Genomic DNA, 19,948 nt, shown 5'->3' with positions numbered 1-19,948 from the left:
AGCAATTTTTCTTATCCAGAGTACTGAGAACTGGGCATAGACTGAGCAGAAATCTTAAGTTTCAAATGAAAATCAACAAGTATGAACTTCATCTTTTAACATAAAAGGAAACCAGGTAAAATACAGTATCTGTATAGATGGCTAATGGAAAGATTTAGATGTCTAAAAATAATGCTTCTAAATAGTCCATTTCATTTCTGGATAGCTCTAATATTTATGTAGCTTTTTCTGACATCAAACCTACTACTTTCCTCTTTGTAACTTCCTCCCACTGCTTTTGGTTCTAATAGGGCCAAAGAGAACTTCTACACCTTTCTCCACATGACAAGTCTTTAAATAGCTGAAGACAGCTCTTATTCCTCCTTCCATCTACAAGTCTTCTCTTCCCTAGCATAAATATCCCTGATCAATTCTCATATGTTAGGAACTCAAAGTGCTTCGCCTTCTTGGTTGCCTCTTTCTGGATGACTTCCAACCTCTCTTATAGTCAGTTTAAGATTATTATTATATGCCCTTTAGCAAGACTTATACATGGGCCTTAATCTCTTCCGTAAACCAACAGAATTGAATAGGTCTATAATGTACCTTCCAGCCCTGAAGTTCTGTCAATTATGAATTCTGGCTCTCTACTAAAACAAGTATACTTTAAATGCTTTTCTTATAAATGAAAATAGCAAGACTTCATTATTTACTTTGTGATAAGAGAGAACTTTCAAAACAGGACTTAGGCTGAAATTTAGCTATGAATTATCTGTGAACAAAGGGTTTGCCACATAAACTGTGTAAATAAGAATAAAAGGAAATTAAACAACCTAAAATTATTTTCAAGCACTTAAGAAACAAGCACTTATATTTAAAAAAGCAACTTTAAGTAGAAAATATCCTTGTTTATTTAGTGTAGATTTCTAAAGACTTTCTTAGCCTAGTTTAAGTAACTTGGAAGCTCAAAAGAAATTAATATTAAAATGTCTTCTAGTCCAATTAAAAAAAAACCCAAAACACGAAATTGAACCAATCTTTCCTCGACATGTCCATCCTGCAAGTTCAAATTAAAACTATTTACATAAAATAGAAACTGCAGCTTTCTTCAGATTGTACTGTCTAAACACAATTACTTAACACATTTAACCAACTTAAATATAGTATGAAACAGATATCAGGTGGTAAAAAGTAAAGACAATTTTTAAAGTTGGATATTTGTGAAAATAAAGGCTTTGTACCTTTTCACTTGTTAAGAATTTTGAAAAATATACATGTTCTCCTCCTGTTTTCAATTCTTCTAACTTCTTTCTTGAGGCCTGAGTATCGTCCAGTTTATAACTTTTAAAAACAGCCAAAACCTCTTCAGAATACTGCAAAATGAAAATACTAATGAATTTTATCTTCCCAAGTCACCAAATAATCTGTTTCCTTGTACTTATTAGAAAAACAGACATTTCCTGGCAACTGACTGCTTATTTATATATTATAACATAGAAAAAAATGATTGAGATAGTTATCAATCAAATAAGATTTCTCACTATTTTAAAATCTTCCCTCCTTTAATTTCTTATATAGTTAGGATATAGGACAAACTGCAGAAAAGCTTTGATATTTTATATATATCCTCTGATGAAACTGTTTCAACAACTGATGAAGTAGAAGAGAACCCTTCATTTGGAGTCAGGAAGAGGTGGGCTCAAATTCTACATAGACGTGTGATGCTGGGCAGATCCCTCAGCCTCTCAGGAGCTCATTTCACAGCATCCATCCAACTCTATATCTAGCATCTGATGAACTATTTTACTCTAATATTTCTTGTGAATAAAATATAAAAGGAAAAAATAAACAGCAATATCAAATCACCTCTAAGTATGGTAAAGTTGCTGTTAAACCATCCCCCCTTCAGTTTAATTTCATCATTAAGTAAAACATTTCTTGAACATGACCATGAGAATGCTAACTTATATTTGCATAGTGCTTTTAATTTATAAAAAGTTTTCACATCCACTGTCTCATTTGATTCTCCCAATAATTTTATGAATTGGACAGAATATATATTACTATATTCATTTTCCCAATGAAAAAACAGAGAGGTTAAGGTGGTCCAAGATCATAGAACTAGTAAATGGTCTAGCCCAATGCTCTTTTTATTATATTCACATTTTTGCTATAACTAGAACTTTTAAATCCAAAACAAATTAAAATCATTCCTTAATATATGTCATGTGAACAACAGCTCAAATAGTAATTACAATTTAACTTCTGAAAACTACAAAAAATTGGAATAACAGCATGAAATTAATGAAGCAATTTACCTTGAGAAAAGTTTTCCATGAAATCTTCTCATAGCACTGCACAGGATTTCTGAAGTAATCCTGAAGGGACCAGAATTTTCTATATAGGTTGTAATCAATTGGAATGGAGCTAAAGAAACAAACAGTATATTAATAATATCGTTCTATTTCTTTAGAAAGTATTTAAGGCAAATAAAATGACAGAAATGCAAAATTGAAAAGATTATGGAAGTCACTTGGTCCAACCAGTCCCTGAATAAGACTCTTCTCTAGAACATAAACCAGAAGTGGTCATCTAGGTTTCACTTGAAGAAAACCCTCAAGTGAATGGGGAGGTCTTCACAGCTTCCCAAGGCAGCCTGTTTCACTTCTGGATAATTCTAAATGTTAGTAAGCTTTACCTTAAATCAAACCCAAATATACCTCTGTGTTTCACACTGAATTTGCAGTTCACCAAAATCTTCAACCTTTTCTCAATGAAATACTGTCTATCCATGCCCTCCAGAGTTTATGCTTGGATTTTTAAAAAAAATCAATTTCAGAAGTATAAAACTTTACTTACATACAGACACATACATATGTCTGATACAAATCACATTCTCCCACCCCAGCTCCTTTTAAGACGTCGTTTTTGTATTTATACAACCAACATCTTACAAAGTAGCTTGTACATTAAGTAGGCAGGCTGTAAGTTTGCTGTAGTAAAATGGATCAAGGCATAAACAGAAAGTTAGATTATGGGTGCAGCTGCTTATTTTCATCTTCAGTATAGAGCCTGTGGCTATAGCCATGGTGTAATGGATTACAAAGGCCTTTACTCACAATCATGTGAGGTAGGTGCAAATTAGGAGGAATGAGGGGAAGAATGGAAGGCCAGATTTGTGATTTCATGGGTATAGGGAACACCTACTGAGCAAACTTCTTTTGCTAAGGCAGACTGGCTCTTTGAGAATCCTTAAGGGGAATTTAGGGCAATGTGTGAGAAGTCACACAACCACAATGTTGGAAGTATAGTACTTGAACTCAGGTTTTCCTGACTCTGAAGCTACCTTTTAATCCATTATACCACACTGTCTCTCAAAACTATTTAGTATTATTACCCTCTTCCCACTTTACAGATGAGAAAACTGAGGGTCAGAAAGGTTAAATGACCTACCCAGGATGATAGCTAGTAAGTGTGAGAACTAGGATTTGACTGAGTTTCCTGATTAGTGATCTTTCCACTACATTATGCTGCCTAGTGATCACAGAATCTAAGGATGGGAAATAACCTGCAGAGGCTGTCTACTGCAACCTATAGCTCAGTGTGAATCCCCCTCAACAACATTCCTAACAAGCAGAAATCCACTTTTCACTAGAAGCCCTACAGTAAGAGGGAAACCGTTAATTTTTCAGATCATTTCACTTTTAAAATTCAAAGACAGGCTAGGATTATGACAAAATTAAGTCCTTACTTTTGTAAAGCTTTTTAAAAATTACAAAAATACCCACTCTTTGATTGACTATTCTACATGTCTGCGGTGCCAAAAATGAATTTATATACAATATATACAATTCTTTTAAATGTAGTATGACTATTAAGTTTTTAATCAAACATTCCAGAACTTACGTTCCCTCCAAAGTGGCTACCTTGGAAGGCCATGTACTTATTCAAATGCTGCTGACACTCCTCAAAACATTTTCCAATCTCCTCTCTTGATGCTTACAGAACAATTTGGATTTTTGTTTTTAATAGTCTCAGTGGAGGCAATTTTTTTCCTTTGAAGATGGATTTTATTTTTGGAAACAGTCAATGAACATTTGAAACAAAATCTGGTGAGTATAGTCATTCAGACTGTAGCTGGGTCCTGTTATTTTCAGTCCAAAACAAGCTGCAACTATAAAGGAATAAGAATGAATTTCTTGTGTGTTTCTGAAGGCAATACCAAAAGATGAACTCCAAAAATGTTTTGAGCAGTGGTAGTATCATTGGAGTAAGTGTATAGCCTCCTCAAGGTGACTACTCTAAAGGCTAGCACTCATTTGGATGTATAAATTCAGGTATTTCATTAAAAAATCAGTCACATTAATTCAATCACACCATGCACAAGGAACATTAGGCAAGCAAAACTCCAAATCCTTAAGTAAAAAAACAATATTTGGTGAATATATTCACACCCACATTCAGAATCAGAATTTCAGCGCAAAACTCCACAGTTCCTAGAAGTCAAATTTTCAGTAACCTCGACTATCAGGAATACAGCTATAAATAACTGAAAATAGCCTGGAAGAATTATGAAGTCTATGCACTTTACTCTTTAGGAAAGGTATGAAGACCTTGTCAGACTCTGCTCTAGAGCTCAGTATCTTAGAATGATATGTAAATTACGAGAAACAATTTAAGCAATTTGGTTGAACGCGAGTTCTCATTCAAGAGCCAGGGTAGAAAAGAGGTGGACCTAAGAAGAGAAAAGAACTATACAAAAGAAGAACTACTTTTTAAAAAAGCACAACAGTCTGGAGTCATTTACTAAGCCCTGTGAACCCTGAAATCTACCAAAGGTATTACTATATTGCTCATTATAAAAAAAAAGTATGGTATGGTAATGAATGAATGCTGGAGCTACAGTCATGAGGTACTGAATTTAAATCTCATTTTGACACTTACTACGTGATCATGGCAAAGTCAATTCATTTCTCAGGATCTGGAGTTTTCTCAACTGCAAAATGGGATCATAATGCCTATAGGACCTACCTCACTGGGCTACCTAATCTGAAAATCAGGGAAGGTTTGCCAAGGTTTTGCAAATCTTACCAGCACTACATAATATCAGCTATGACGATGATGATGATGAAGAAAATGACCTGCCTTGAATTTTTAAAAGTTCAATTGTAGCATTGTGCCAAGGAAATAGAAATTAGAGGACCTAGTTCAATTTCTGGTCTTGAAGTTTACTTACTACCTGTGAGCTTTAGGCAATTCATTTAACCTCCATGGGTCTAGTTTCTTCATCTATAAAATAAGGGGTTTAGACTGGACAGCCTGTGAGAGTTCTTCCAACTAAACTTTGTTTAAGTAAGGTATAATACATTTTAGAAAGATTTCATCAAAAATGATTTTTAAATAAATTTTGACACAAATGGTAAATTTATCTTAAAAATTCATTTATATGAAATAGTACCCAAGGAGCTAGGATATTAGTATTCACAGTACTTTTTGATGCAGACTAAGTTTGAATTAGATTTTGACTTTAATATCACACTCTTAACTCATACTGAGCTTTCAGTCCACTAAAACACTCAGACTTTTTATGAGTGAACCATTATTTGGCCAGTTTCCCCATCTTTTACTTGTAAAAATGATTTTTTTACACCAAGCAAAATACTTGACAATTATATTGCATATGGCATGCAATTTGTCTTGGCTGTGTTGGAAGACTGTGGGAGACAGAACATAAGAGCTTTAGATGGAGAAAGAACTATGAAGTTGTGAGGTTTTCTGAAATTGTGAAGGAGATCAGATTTAGGGGAGGGGAAATTTGTGAAGATCACAAGTCTTCCTTAAAGAGATGAAGGAAGAAAAGGGAAAGAGCTGAAAAACAAAATCACAGTTTTGAATTGGAAGAGATCTTAGAGGACATTATCTAGACTAATCTCCTCATTTCACAGTTAAAGAAATGGAGTCCTAGAAATTAAATGATTTGTCCATAGTCATACTGGGACTATGTAAAAGAGGCAGGATCTGAACTTTAGTCACAGGATAACATCCAGATCTAGGAGAGCCTTCAGGGGCCACATAGTCTAACTCCATCATTTTATAGGTGAAGAAAATGAGGCATAGAGAGGTTAAGTGATTTGCCCAACTTCACACAGGTAGGAAGCATCAAAGGCAGTATTTAAACTCATGTTCTCTCACTTCAGAACTGCTCATTCCATGGAGTACTATGCTGTCTCCCACATTCTCAGATTCCAGAACTCAGAACCAGTGATCCTCTTTCCCCTCCAGGCCCTTTCTGCCTATCTCAAGGACCTAAGGAGGACTCACATAGGAACATAATTGTCAAGTGTTTTGCTTGGTGTAAAAAAATCAACAAGAAAAAGATGGGAAAACTGTGGCAAAGTAATGGTTCACCCAAAAAAGGTCTGAGCGTTTTAGTGGACTGAAAGCTCAGTATGAGTTAAGAGTATGACATCAAAGTCAAACTCTAACTCAAACTTAGTCTGCATCAAAAAGTACTGTGAATATTTCTGGAAGACACGATTTAGGAAGAAAACTGATAGACTAAGTTAAGTTAAACAGCATCCAGAAGGGCAAAGAGGATGGTGAAAGCATGCCAGCTAAGGATCAGCTGAAGGAACTGGGTAAATTTAGCTTAGATAAAAAATAGCTGTCAATGTATCTGAAAGTCTATCATGTGGAAGAAGGATTACAATTGTTCTGTTTGGCTCCTGAAGACAGAGGAACTCAGAGCAACCGGTGGAAGTTTCAAAGAGGTATAGATTTAGTTTTGATATGCAGAAAAATTTCCTAATGATGAGATCTATCTGAAAATTCACTGGCTTCCTAGGGTGGTGGTCATTTCCCTTTCAGTGGAGGTTTTCAGTAAGCAAAGTCTAGGTGACCATTCTGGGGTTATGTTGTACAAGGAATTCCTGATTAAGTGTTCTTGATTAGAACAGATGTTCACTGAAGTCCTTTCCTAATCCAAGGTTACCCAGAGATATTTAACTGACTGATACTAGAGTTGGGAATGAACTCTAAGTTAAACTTTCTTTTTTTGTCATACCATGCTGCTTCTCAAAGGAGAAATGGAAAGAAAACAAACTCATCTGCTTTTCTGCTCCTTCCTAACAAAAGCTCTCGATGGGAAAAGGAGATTGGAATGATTGGTTAAGATGATGGACAAAATCAACTTCCCAGTCTGTTCAACTAAGGATTTGGAACAGATGATCTCTAATGTTTCTCCAAGAACTAGAATTCTATGATTCTAAGTCCTCATTTATTCACAACCTTGTGAGGAAAATGAGGGACTGATTGGGATTGGGGACAGGAAGGGCATCTACCAGAAAAGCTGATGCAAAGTAAGACATTCAAGACTAGTCCAAGGGTAGATGCACAGAGGAGATTAATTTAGAGCAATGTTGCTATAATATTGGGGAGCTGAAGATGCCCTATATTTCTTTTTGTTTCCTTTTATAACCCTGGGGAATCCCTTTTGAAAATGCAAAAAGTCCCATGAGGGGACACACATTAAACAATTATTAACCTACACTCAAACTACTGGAACAAGGGGCTAGAGGGTGTGGAAAGATACAGAGAGCTTGAGAAACCAAAGTGGCAATTTTTAGAAGTCCTTTGAAAGGGACCAAAGACAAATCTCAGCTATTTCACAATGATGTGGCAGTGGCTGGGTCATGACATTCAAAATCTTTTTAGAAGTGCCACAAGTTGCCACTCCCTATTAGTTCAGTAATAATATTAGTATAGAATCTATCCCCCTGTTATAACAACATTCCTATGGAAACATATGAGAGTAATAAATAAAAAGTGTCATATTAATCAAAGATATTATTATCTCTGACATTCACTACCCAGGCCACATTACAAAACTTTAAGGTGATGGTGTGTGTCTTTAGCCCCCTAACACCTTCCCTAAAAGCAATTTTTCCTCTGCTCTGGTTCTTTATCCATTCTAGTACTTGGCAAGATGCAAAGGTCATAGTGTTATAATAAAGACAATAATAAAAGTTCCCCAAACTCACCAACTTGTAGGAGCTTCATCATCTCCCATTTCTCCTTCCTCCACTTCCATTCCTTCATCTCTATCCTCAATGTGCTTTAAAAAGAAAAAGACAACGCTGGTTTTAAGGGACGTGAACAATGCTAGAATTCTAGACCACTGTATTTAACAGGCAGCCACTATTATGGCAGTTTGGAGATCATAAAATATTATAAGCTATTGTAGGCACCTATTAGAGTTATAATAAATAATGCCTAACACTTCAGGGTGAGATGATCTTTGAAGTATCATGTTAGTTTGGCATGCTAAAAGGCTATAATGTAGTCATGAAGAGAAAAAGATGATTTAAGCTACACTGAATCCAGATTTATATGTTCCCTCCTAGTCCCCAAGTTCAAGACCATGATCCATGACACGAGTCATTTCCATGCATGATGAGTAACAAATGCCCAGTGGTCACAGTCATTTTTTCCTCCCTACTTCCACTGTTTGGGATTTTTCTGATATTCTCCTTCAAATTTTTCTAGCTGCTTCCTGGAACCACTACCTCTGTCACCACCATCCCCCCCATCTCCTTATTTGACTGTCCAAGGTAGTGTTTTCAGTGACAACAGGGCTAAAAGCATAGGGGAAGCTATGGAACTGATTTTTGTTTTACAAAACATGGACCAGGAGAGGACAAAAAAAAAAAATCTCCATTAAAAAGCAAAAGTATTAGAAGTTAAAAGAGAAAAAAAGTTGAAAGAGAAGTAACCAGTTGCTAGCCAAGGAAAAAGAATTGTTCCCTGGAATTTACAATGGGAAAAGGCTTGATCTTTTTTTTCCTCATAGACCATCCTAACCTTCAAAATGGATCCAAATCCAGAAGAAGGAATTCCTGGTTTCCCAAGCTAGAGCACTAAATGGTTTCCTAGAGCAATAATGTATATGCTAGTATAGACTCCATTATAACTATTAGTATAATACTACAGATTAGGCACCTGAGCTATGCATCAAAATCAGTCTCAGTTTTCTAGTTTGTTTTTAATAGTGTCCCCACCTGAAGGATAAGTGTACCAGAAATTTCCAAGTTTAAGACTAATATGCTATAAATCTTTAAAAAGAAAATTTGCTAATGCTTAAGTAATGTAATACTTAATTAATGCTCAGTAAAAATGCATTTCCTAATTGATACCAACCCTCCTTTAAAAACAAACTTGTAATATTCAGCAAGCAAAATTCAAAACAGTTCTCACCTTCTGACCCAAGGTGCTCTCTTGTTCATTGGTGTTGAAAACAGTGACATTTTCAAGATTAAACTGACTTTGTAAGTTAAGGCCTTTTTAAAAATAAACAAAAACATGTATGTCATAATGAAAGAGCTTATTGGTATCAAAACACTGAAAGACCCAAAGTACTTGTAGCAGGAAAGGCAAAGATGATATAAAGTTAAAACAACAGCAAATTAATCTAAAAATCAAACTACCATCTTTACAGACAAAATTAAAACTAAGCCACTGGTCTGCAAATCCCTTTTGAAATTTACTTTATAAAGAGGTATCTTCAATGAAAACCTGTTAGTTCTTTAACTATCTACTTTTAGATAGTGGACAAGCTTTAGAAAACCAGAAAATACTAAGAGTAGCTTCTCTATGTAGATTACCAATTCTGGAGTGAAGAGAGATTACGAAGTATCTGAAATATAATGGAAATGGACTGCAAACAGAAAAGGTTGAAAAATGACAGGGTGTAATTCCTATTTTCTGAAATTCCTTGCTGAAATTCCTACTTTCACTTTATACTCACCTCAAAGGAAAAAACAAAAACAATAATACCTTTCTCACAGATAATACCTGGCTCCATTTCCAGATACTTGATACTTTGATGAATTCATGATTTGTACTGAGTAATGGAGCTCACCTGGCTACAATTATCTTATCTTGTCATCTTGTGTGATTCTTGTCAAAGTTTTTTGTTAAATCGTGCATAAAAGATTTACTCAACATACCTAGAAGCTCCCCATCTTGCCCACTTTTAAGACATTGGGGGGGTGAGTGGGAGGAGGAAGATATCAAAGAATGAGTTGGAAAGGCACCTCAGAAGGCATCTAGTCCAGCCTTTGCTTAACCAAGAATCTCTTCTTATTACACAGACACCAACTGAGCACTCAAACCCTTGACTGAAGACATTTCATGGGAGAAACTTACTATCTTGCAACACAGTTCATTCTACTCCAATTGTTAGGAAACTTTTATTTATGTAAAATCTCTTAAATTTTCACTTCTTCCTAACGTTGCCCAGTGGGTCAAGCAAAACAAATGCTAATTCTTCTTTGGCATAACAGCTTCTTAAACACTCAAAGACAGATGTTATAACTCCCAATACAAACAGACAAAACCTACCAGTTTCTTTAGCTGATCTTTATGTGGCATAGTCTCAAGGTCACTCTCATTATCCTGGTCAATCTCCAGTTTTATCAGAATTTTCTTAAAATGTGGTGCCAGATCTAAATACATTATTCAGATATGATCTACATGAACAAACTAAAGAGGGATCATTGCTCCCTTAGTCATGACTAATGCTTCTTTTAATGTAACCGAAGATCATATCGCTCTGATGACTCAGAATTTGCAGTCTACTAAACCCTCTCAAATCTTTAGATGAACTACCTAATCATCTTGCAGAGATGATTTTATGAATTCAAGTATAAGACTTTATATTTCTCTCTTTAAATTTTATCTTGTGAGGCAGTAAGTGGAGAGAAGGTTGAATTTGGAACCAGAAAGAATTTAGTTCAGTTCCTGTCTCTGACACACACCAGTTGAGTGCTCATAAGCAAATCATTTAACTTTTCAAATCCCTCAGCTATCTAAGACTTTAGGTTACAAAGCAGTTGGTCATCTGTATCGAAAGAATTAAATTTCCATATCAGGAGGTCTATGTAGTTGAAATGCATGTAGATGAAATCATAGGTCTGGACAAAAAACAAAAGTATTTCATCTTATGAGTTCTGATTCAACATTTTTGACTGTCTAGGTATTTTTAGATCTTAACTCTGCTATTCAGCATGTTTACTATACCAATTGGTATTATCTGTGCATCTGATGACTAATCCAAGTTAATGATAAAAATATTAAACAAACACAGGCGCAAGTATAAATCCCTAGGGCACTTCATTAGAGACACTAAACTATTTGACTACTTGTTCAACAGTCTGATCATTCAACTATCACCTAGTAGTCCTCCCTATCTATCCTTTAAGAAAATTATGAAGAATTTGTCAAATGCTCTTTGCATGATGAATCTACAGTGTCCCAATGACCTAGTAACATGAAAAAAAGAAAGATTAGTTTAGGATAATCTATACTTGAAGAAGACATGTTAGTTCTTTTTAATCACCACTTCCCTTTTAAAATATTCAAATGAATTCCTTGTGCTCAGAAATTGAAGTCAATTTTGCTGAAATACAAATTGCAGAATCTGTTCTCTTTCTTTTCTTTGAAAAGCAGAAGGTGGACCCTTCTAAGATTTTTCAAAGATCAATGACAGTAAATAGCTTAGTAATCACATCTACCAGTTCTTTTACTATTTTAGGTTACAGGTCAGCTGTATTTGATGTATTTGATGAATCATGAACATCTATGGTCATTCTTACTATCTCTCTGTTATATTTGGCAATGAGTTCCCTATCAGTCAATTCTGTTGTCTTTTCCAGTACAAATACTTTTCTCCTTAACAGAAAAAAGAGAAGCAAAATTAAGAGTTAAGGAGAGACGCTTTCTTGTCTGTTATTATTATTCCAGACTGCTCCAGCAGTCTTATCACTCTTTTCTCCAAGGTAAATAACCCTCTCCCTTTAGCCTTAATTTTCCAACAGCAGCCTATCCTTTCTTTGAGCCTTTTCTTTTCCTCAATTCAGCTAACTCCTATCCTCTTTGCCTTCACCAATCTGAACGTTAGAATTTTTGTCACCATTCTTAAAGAACCATAACTTGCTTTTGCACTCTTCCTTTACAATTTGCCTCTACTTAATTTACATTTTAAAAATACACATGTTAAAAATTTAAGTTGGTCCATGAGTTGTGTGTATCTATATTATCATCTTTAAATAAACCATCTTTTTACTCCTCATCAGAAATGATCTTGTGTCTTCAGAATATATTTCTTAAGAACTTCCCGTTCCTCTTGGACTGGTTTCCCCTGTAGATATGTCCAAAGAATCCTACCTATCTTTGGAAAGCTACTGTGAAGTAACCCTATCTTGAAACCTATTTAGACCATGTCAGACCATGCCTGAGTTTCCTCTTCTTTTCTATTACAAATTTGAAATGGTTTAGTAATAATTTTCCACAATGTCCAAAACCACTTACTCTCATTGGTGCCTCCATCTTTTAAAAGATCAAGTTATCATTTAATTAAGAAATCAACAGTAGCTCTGCTTTTGCCAGAAATATTGTGTTTCCAATAGCTATCTGTTTAAGCTTCTCACTAATTGTGTACTATGTTGCCAGGCCAGATTTATGATCAAAATCATAAGGCTCACCTCTGACAAGGTGGTCTTTAGTATTCTTTGTTGATAATATTACTTGTGTTTCAGCTTCTTATCTTTACCCAAATGCTCTCCACTATGCTGTATCATCATCTTATTCCCAACTCCCTGGTTCCTAGAGTTTCTCAAGAGTATACCTATATCTACATATATAAATAATGTGATTTCTTCCTGTCCCTCTTACTACGATGCTTTCTGAATTAGGTGTAGCATTCCAGAACCATATTCCAGTCAATAGCCTGAAAGATCAATTTACAGCCTTATCCATCTCGATGGACTAATTTAACAGGCCACCTATCTCCCTGCTCAATATCTTATTTGTGTCAACATTCAAAAGATTAATGAAGAAAGTTATCTCTGTATTCAAGTCTATCATGAGATTATGGATGACTATGACGTATGTACATGAACATCTTGTCTGAAGAAAGCATTTAAGGCTGCTTTGTTGTAATTGAAGTGTTTTCTTGAAATCACCCAACAAAGTAGTATCTGATTCTCTGTATCTCAGATCATTTTATTACTACAAGATGTAGTTCTGTATTTTAAAAAAAGGTGCATGAAAGGGTAAATAGGAAAGAGAAATCCTAAGGGACTTGCTAAAGTTGAACTGTTTACATTCCTGCATGGAAAGCTAACATGTGTAACTCATGAAACCTTTCTCAGGATTAGGGTAGTTGGAGGGAAAATACATACACACAGACACACACACACACAGACACACATACACACACACACAGCACAGGCTGAGTTGAATATGAAGGGATGATATCTAAAAATGAAAATTAAGGGGTGAGAGGAAAATATTAGGAGAAGAAAAACAGAGACAGAATGGGGCAAATTATCTCACATAAAAGAGGCAAGAGAAAGTTTTTACAATGGAGGGGAAGAGGAGGGAGGCGAGAGGAAATGAGTGACCTTTACCCTCACTGGATCTGGCTTAAGGACGGAATAACATACACAATGAATTGACTATTTTACCCTATGGGAGAGCAGGGGAAAGAGGATGGGGGAGGGAATGACAGAAGAAAGGACAGGAGGTAGATGGAAGCAAACACTTCTGAAAAGGAACAGGGTCAAAGGAGAGAATAGAATAAATAGGGGGTGGAATAGGATGGAGGAAAATATAGTTAGTCTTTCACAACACGACTATTATGGAAGTGTTTTGCACAACTACACATGTATAACCTATACTGAATTGCTTAGCTTCTCAATGAGGGTGGGTGAGAAGGGAAGGAGGGAGAAAATTTGGAATCCAAAGTTTTAAAAACAAATGTTAGACACTGTTTTTACATGCAACTGGGAAATAAGATGTGCAGGCAATGGGGTATAGAAATCTATCTTGCCCTACAAGAAAGCAAGGGGGAGGGGCATGGCGGGGGTGGCAGGAGGGCAGATTGGGGGAAGGAGTAATCAGAATGCAAGCCATCTTGAGGTGGGGGGTAGGGAAAAGATGGGGAGAAAATCTGGAACTCAAAATCTTGTGGAAATGAATATTGACTAAAATAAATTAACTTTAAAAAGTGAAAAGAAAAACATGGACACACACACACAAACACCTAAGAAAAATAAAGTTAAAAAGCATGCTTCAAAAAAAAAAAGGTGCAGGTGGGGAACCATGTGGAATATTGTATATGCTATCTGATATGGTTCATGTATTTTGTTAATCGACCCTTTTATATCTTTAAAAAAAAAACACCTTTGTTATTTTTTTCTCACTTTTTTTTGGAGGCAAGTAGGGTTAAGTGACTTGTTCAGGGTCACATAGCTATTTAAGTGTCTGAGGCTGGGTTTGAACTCAAGTCCTCCTGATCCCAGCGCCAGTGCTCTTATCTACCATGCCACCTAGCTGTCTTAAACCTTTGCTATCATAAAGGATGACCTGATAGGTGGGAGAGGGAGGAGGGTTACATTAAAAAATGTATATGATATAAAAATAAAAGGGAGCAATAAAAATAAGATATAATTTTTTAAAAGTTGTAATCTAAAGTGTGTCACCCTTAATCTGGTGAAATAAGTTATTTCTTCTCACATTTTCGTTGAGGGTGCCTTCAATGTCTGTGTAGATTCATTCTCAAAATGATTTGAGGCCAATAAGAAAGGGTTTAGATAGACTAGTGGCTAGCAGTGTCTAAGTGCTTAGCTTTGTTTTTGGTAAATACTATCTGATTATTTCTATTCTTCCGAGTTTCCCCCTTCTTTGAGGTATCTTGAGAACAGATTCCCACAAATGCTATCACCCTATGAGCACAGGTTTCTTCTGTATGAAGGTCCAACTGCATCTCCTTAATCCTTCAGCTGAAGTGTTTTCTGCCACTTCCTCAAAAGGCACACTGAATACAGAGGAGAGTGTAGTCCAAAAGTAGGGGTTTCACTATTGTGGAATTACAAAAATGTTGACCCACTTGTTTAAACTTCATCTCTTTTTGTTATTCTTTCAGTTTCAAGTACAAATCTTCTTGGTATAAGCTGGTTTCCCTGGAGTTCATCCCTAGTTCTCTGTAGGCTTCAGCACATAAAGATGTAAAGGTTCATAAACTGTATATTTGGATAGCTCATAAGCATTCCTCAAGGAAGTGAATAAAAGAAATGCCAAAAAGGAGTTCATTACACATCCAAGGAAGTAAGAAAGTCAGTGCATGATATATCAAGTCATCTTTTCTTGAAGTGCTCAGGGAAAGCATGAAGAAACAAACGCAGCTAGATAGCTCACTTGATGGAGTGCTAGGCATGCAATCAAGATGATCCAAGTTCAAATCTTGTCTGAGATTCTTACTTACATACTAGGCACATCACTTACCTGCTCTCAACCCTCAGTGTTCTTATCTGTAAAATATCTATGATCCTATAAAGATCACAATGAAGATTACTACAGCTTATACAATATCCTTTGCAAAGGAGGAGTGAATAGTGATGTTCTACAAAGAATATAATGAGACTCTAAATTAATTAACATATACTTTCGTTTTTGATGAAGTCAATGGAGAATAGTAGAAACCATGTTTGAAAATTTGGTTCAGGATCCATGAATATATAAGCCCAAAAGCTTAAGAGTCTGACTATTCAGATGCCTCAACTACTTTCTTACTTCCTTAGAAAAAAAAGTAGTAGGGAAAAAATTACGTCACAGAAATTTTGAAGATATAAGATAATGGATGTGAAAATATTTTTGAAAATAAAGGTTCAATTAAAATGAAAGACATTATTTTAACTAAAAATTTCAACAAAAGGAGCCAATGGTTTTACTTTAGGAAGAAAAGGCATTTTTTTCTATAGGCTTTATCTACCAACAAAACAATAGCAAGCAATAACATTTCTACTATGCCTTTTAAGAAATTACACAATTATGATTAATAACTTTGTTAAGGTTCCATTACCAGGAACAGTAGACAACAATAAATTTAACAATTGTACAAAAGTCAGATATTAAGTCCTTTGTTCCAATTTGTAAAAATCTCACCTGATTTTTCTGACAAAGGAAAAAGTCTGGCCAAGAAAAGCTGAATCCTTCCACAGAACACTGTATTCTGGGACTTTGACAATCTTCTTAGGAGATCTAAAACAATATATAGAAATGAAAGCAAAATAGAAACAAAGGAGGACCTTGTATTTATTACAACCATACCAAAGTGCCTAGTTAACTACATTGTCAAAGATATTCTTCCATAAGCAGCAGTTCTCCAAGTGTGGTCTGTAAGGTCCCCCTATTTATTCTTATCTAAAATAGCATGGATGTTAGCTTTGATTAAGATACAATTTATTAGTAATCAATGCCATCTCATTAATTTTATCACTTACTTCCCAAAATTATATGCAATGCATTATGATTAACATATACACAGAAAAATAAAATGTAGTCCCTATTCTCAAAGTCATTTCCCTTACTGTTTCTATTTATCTCAGGAGCAAGAATTGGAGTAAATGGTCTGTGGAACACTTTTCCCATGGATTAAAAATGTTTGACAACAACTACCCTAGGGGAATTACTCTAAATCTCTGTAATGTTGAGGGAATTTGAAGATGTTCCCTGCCCCTTAATAAGTCTATAGGACATGCTTTGAGCTCTGGCCCAGCCCACAGCTTGAGTCACATGAAGTCCATGGTGGAAGGAGCTTGATGAACAGGTGGAGCAGGAAGGGTGTAGCTGAGAGAAAGAGCAGGCAGAGCAGAGCAGCTAGGGTGAGTGAGAGAGGGAGTGATTTTGCCTAAGGAAGCTTGTTGGTGGGGAGGCCTGGAGGGAAAGCTTGGGGTTGGCCATGCTCCCTGCTTTGATAACAGGTATAGATTTCTTTTACCACGGTAGAATTGGCATTCTGGTATCTAAATAAATATTCTGGCTTTGTCTTTGAGGAAGAGAGTTTATATTTTGCAAATTTACCCTGGAAATACGCCTGCATATCCATAGTGGCTGCTGTGAGTACAGCATTGGCGCTATAATCTCCTGAAATATTAAGGCTGTTAAAAGTATTTTTAACAAATAAGAAGCTGCAAAATAACCATAGTAAAAGCTGATATTTTATATAGTGCTTTAAATATATGATTCCAAACAACACGATGAAGTAGGTATTATTATCCCTATTTAACAGAAATCAAAAAGACTAATTGACTTGTTTATGGTCACAAAGGTAGTATGGAAACAAGATTCAAACTCAGGTCTTTTCTGACTCCAAATCTAGTGCTCTTTCCATTATACCTCGTTGTCTAGAAATAAAACTATGCCATATTTTGCATGTCACTATCCAAATTTTCAAGGTGTAAATGCTAAGATTTTTGTTTCTTGTATTAAATAATTCCCGCAAATCTAAATGCAATCATAAACAGGATAACATTTCTACTTTTAAATGTTTTTACTTACCATTGCACATGCGCAACAAATAGTTTTTTCCAGCAGAATAGAATGTATTCTGTAAATAAAAATACTTATTATTACATGGAATTTGTAGCAAGTTCCATTATCTTTGTAGCAAGTTCCATTAGCAGTCTTCTACAAATGCAGCAAAAGTAGGAAATCTCGTAACTAAGTTTGTTCTTCAATTACAAAAAACTTAATTTCAGAAATACAAGAGCAATGAATAAACTTATTATTAACAAGAGCTTCGTTTAACTGCTTTTGCATGATCAAACTTCATATTTCAGCTTTCTGCAGGGATATGATTCTCACATGACTCTCTAGGAATCTAAGAGTAATGCAAGTTGTCTCAGGACAACCAGCAAAATTTACACAAGGATAATCCTTTCCATCACTGTCAAATATGTGATCTTTTGTCTCAAAGTAGAAGTATAAACAGAATTATGTGATATACTGTTATAATACTGGAGAACGTCCAGAAAGATAAATAAGAGGGGAAAACAGAGTTAATAAAAAAGAGAAACAAACTTACAGATTTCCAAGTGGCAACATTTTTCTCCACAAAGGTGAAGACTGTATCACACTGATCCAAAGGAAGACAATCCAAAACATCTCCCAATAGTACAAAAGGTGTAGAAGCTGTACAAATACCTTTAAGTGGGGGCATATTTCAATTAGAAAGTTTAGAAATCTGCATGTTTATACAATCTATTAAGAATAATGCAGAATTTTTAAAAACAGATACTTAAAATACTCTTAAAAAGAGCACAGGGAGATTTCAATTTAAGAAAAGAATGGAAATAAGATTCCATGCTACTTCTTAGCCACCTCTCTCTTCTATTCCTACTTTACCTGTTCCTTCCCCCATTAGAATGCAAGTTTCTTGAGAACAGAGATTACCTTGGAAAGGCAAGAATATGCCTGTATCCCTAGCACTTAGGGCATTCTCACTCTATCTCCTCTTTCTATATATGTCTTTCATAGTATTATCTTTTAAAGTCAATGCTATTAAAAAATCCTCAATGAACAAACATTATTTAATCAGAAAACTTTCCTCCCCAAGAAATCATACTAGTTATATGTATATATATATATATATATCTATCAGAATTCAGTCGAGTCCAATTTCAAGTCCCAGCTCCACCACTTTCTAGTTGGTAACTCTGTAGCAAATCACTTAATCTCAATTTCTTTATCTGTAAAATGGAGATGACTTTTTATTTATCCATACAATGGATACACACATGTACATGCATGGATGCAATGTCTAAACACACAACACACACACACGTATAAACACACACACATACACACAATTTTGAACTGGACCTGCGAGGAAACTGCTTCTACTAATACAAACTGGCACTGCCCTGAAATTTAAGTATTAAAGAGTTGCCTTGGAAATTTAGAAGTAAAGTGACATGCTGAGGTTCCCAGAGCCCATGCATTAGAAGTAGGACTTGTACACAGGTCTTCCTGACTCCTAGGCTGATTGTCTCTATGCACTAAACCATGTTTCTCTAATAACATTTACCCCATTTACCAAACCAGGGTGTTGGGAATCCAATAACACTATGTAAATATGAATTGCTGTTACCTTTTACTATCAAAAAAAGTACTTATCAAAAAGTACTCACATAGCATTTCCTATCTGCTTTATACTGTTCTAGAGAGGTACTGTGGTATAAGGAAAAGAATAATGATGGCCTTAGAGTTAGGAGATCTGGATTCCTGTTCCAGATCCAGCATTATTAGTTATGTATATAAATGTGAATTATTATAAGGTAGTGTGAGGAGAAAAGGAAAATGTCTGAGACATAGTTGCCCCTACCCTTGAAGAGCTTACAATCTAGTTGGGAAGAAAAGTTCAATATGCCAGAATCAATTAGGGAACAAAAAAGAATATTATATAATAATAAGTGATAATAATAATTACAATAAAAAGTGATATTATATAATTGATGAGTTAATTGCAAATTGATGAAAAAGGAAAGATATACTAATTTAACACCTACATATGAAACTATCAAAAAATTAAACATTATGAAGAAATCTAAAACATGTTATACAAGAGTTATTTTTTTCTCCAAGGAAAAAATTTTTGCCTTTAAATTACAACTAAATTTGACACAACCCTTCATTATAAAATTTAAGTTCTCAAGCCCTGACAAACTGAAGAAATTAATTATAAGAGCTAACTTAGCAGAACTGCAAATAAAAAAAATTAATGTCATTTCCCCCACAAAGGTCACATGAATACGAAAATAAGCATTTACTTATTATTACCACTTATTAATTGTATAACATACATTGGACTTGAGGCTTGCACTAGTCAAAACAAATCAGGAAGCATTTATTAAGTGCTATGTGTCAAGTAATAGTCCCTGCTCCACAGAAGCTCACAGTCTAATGGGAAAGACAACATGGGAACAATTGAATGCAAAAAAGATATAGCCAGGATAAACTGGAAGTAATTTTGGAGGGAAGGCACTAGCATTAAGAGGGACTCTGAAAAGGTTCCTTGCTGTGGGATGTTAGCTGGAACTTAAGGGAAGTCAGATAATATTTGAATAGGGAA

The 19,948-nt window shown here is 35.1% G+C and overlaps 1 protein-coding gene across 4 annotated transcripts in view; it reads right to left on the bottom strand.

Moving 5' to 3' along the window:
- THOC1 (THO complex subunit 1) overlaps nt 1-19,948 on the bottom strand; it is a 63,676-nt gene that overhangs the window by 20,975 nt on the left and 22,753 nt on the right. For all 4 annotated transcript variants that reach the window (XM_072604344.1, XM_072604345.1, XM_072604346.1 and 1 more), the window contains exons 5-11: nt 17,903-18,021; nt 17,377-17,425; nt 15,982-16,077; nt 9,232-9,314; nt 8,019-8,092; nt 2,298-2,406; nt 1,221-1,352 (exon numbers count right to left, since the gene is read on the bottom strand). In XM_072604344.1, coding sequence (XP_072460445.1) covers nt 1,221-1,352; nt 2,298-2,406; nt 8,019-8,092; nt 9,232-9,314; nt 15,982-16,077; nt 17,377-17,425; nt 17,903-18,021 — 662 coding nt within the window. The remainder of the gene's footprint in view (nt 1-1,220; nt 1,353-2,297; nt 2,407-8,018; nt 8,093-9,231; nt 9,315-15,981; nt 16,078-17,376; nt 17,426-17,902; nt 18,022-19,948) is intronic.

This window comes from Notamacropus eugenii, chromosome 4 (genome assembly GCF_028372415.1).
Source record: "Notamacropus eugenii isolate mMacEug1 chromosome 4, mMacEug1.pri_v2, whole genome shotgun sequence".
In the NCBI taxonomy this organism is placed as follows: domain Eukaryota; kingdom Metazoa; phylum Chordata; class Mammalia; order Diprotodontia; family Macropodidae; genus Notamacropus; species Notamacropus eugenii.
Note: the sequence above shows the minus strand (reverse complement) of the source record. Positions and strands in the feature narration are given on the sequence as shown.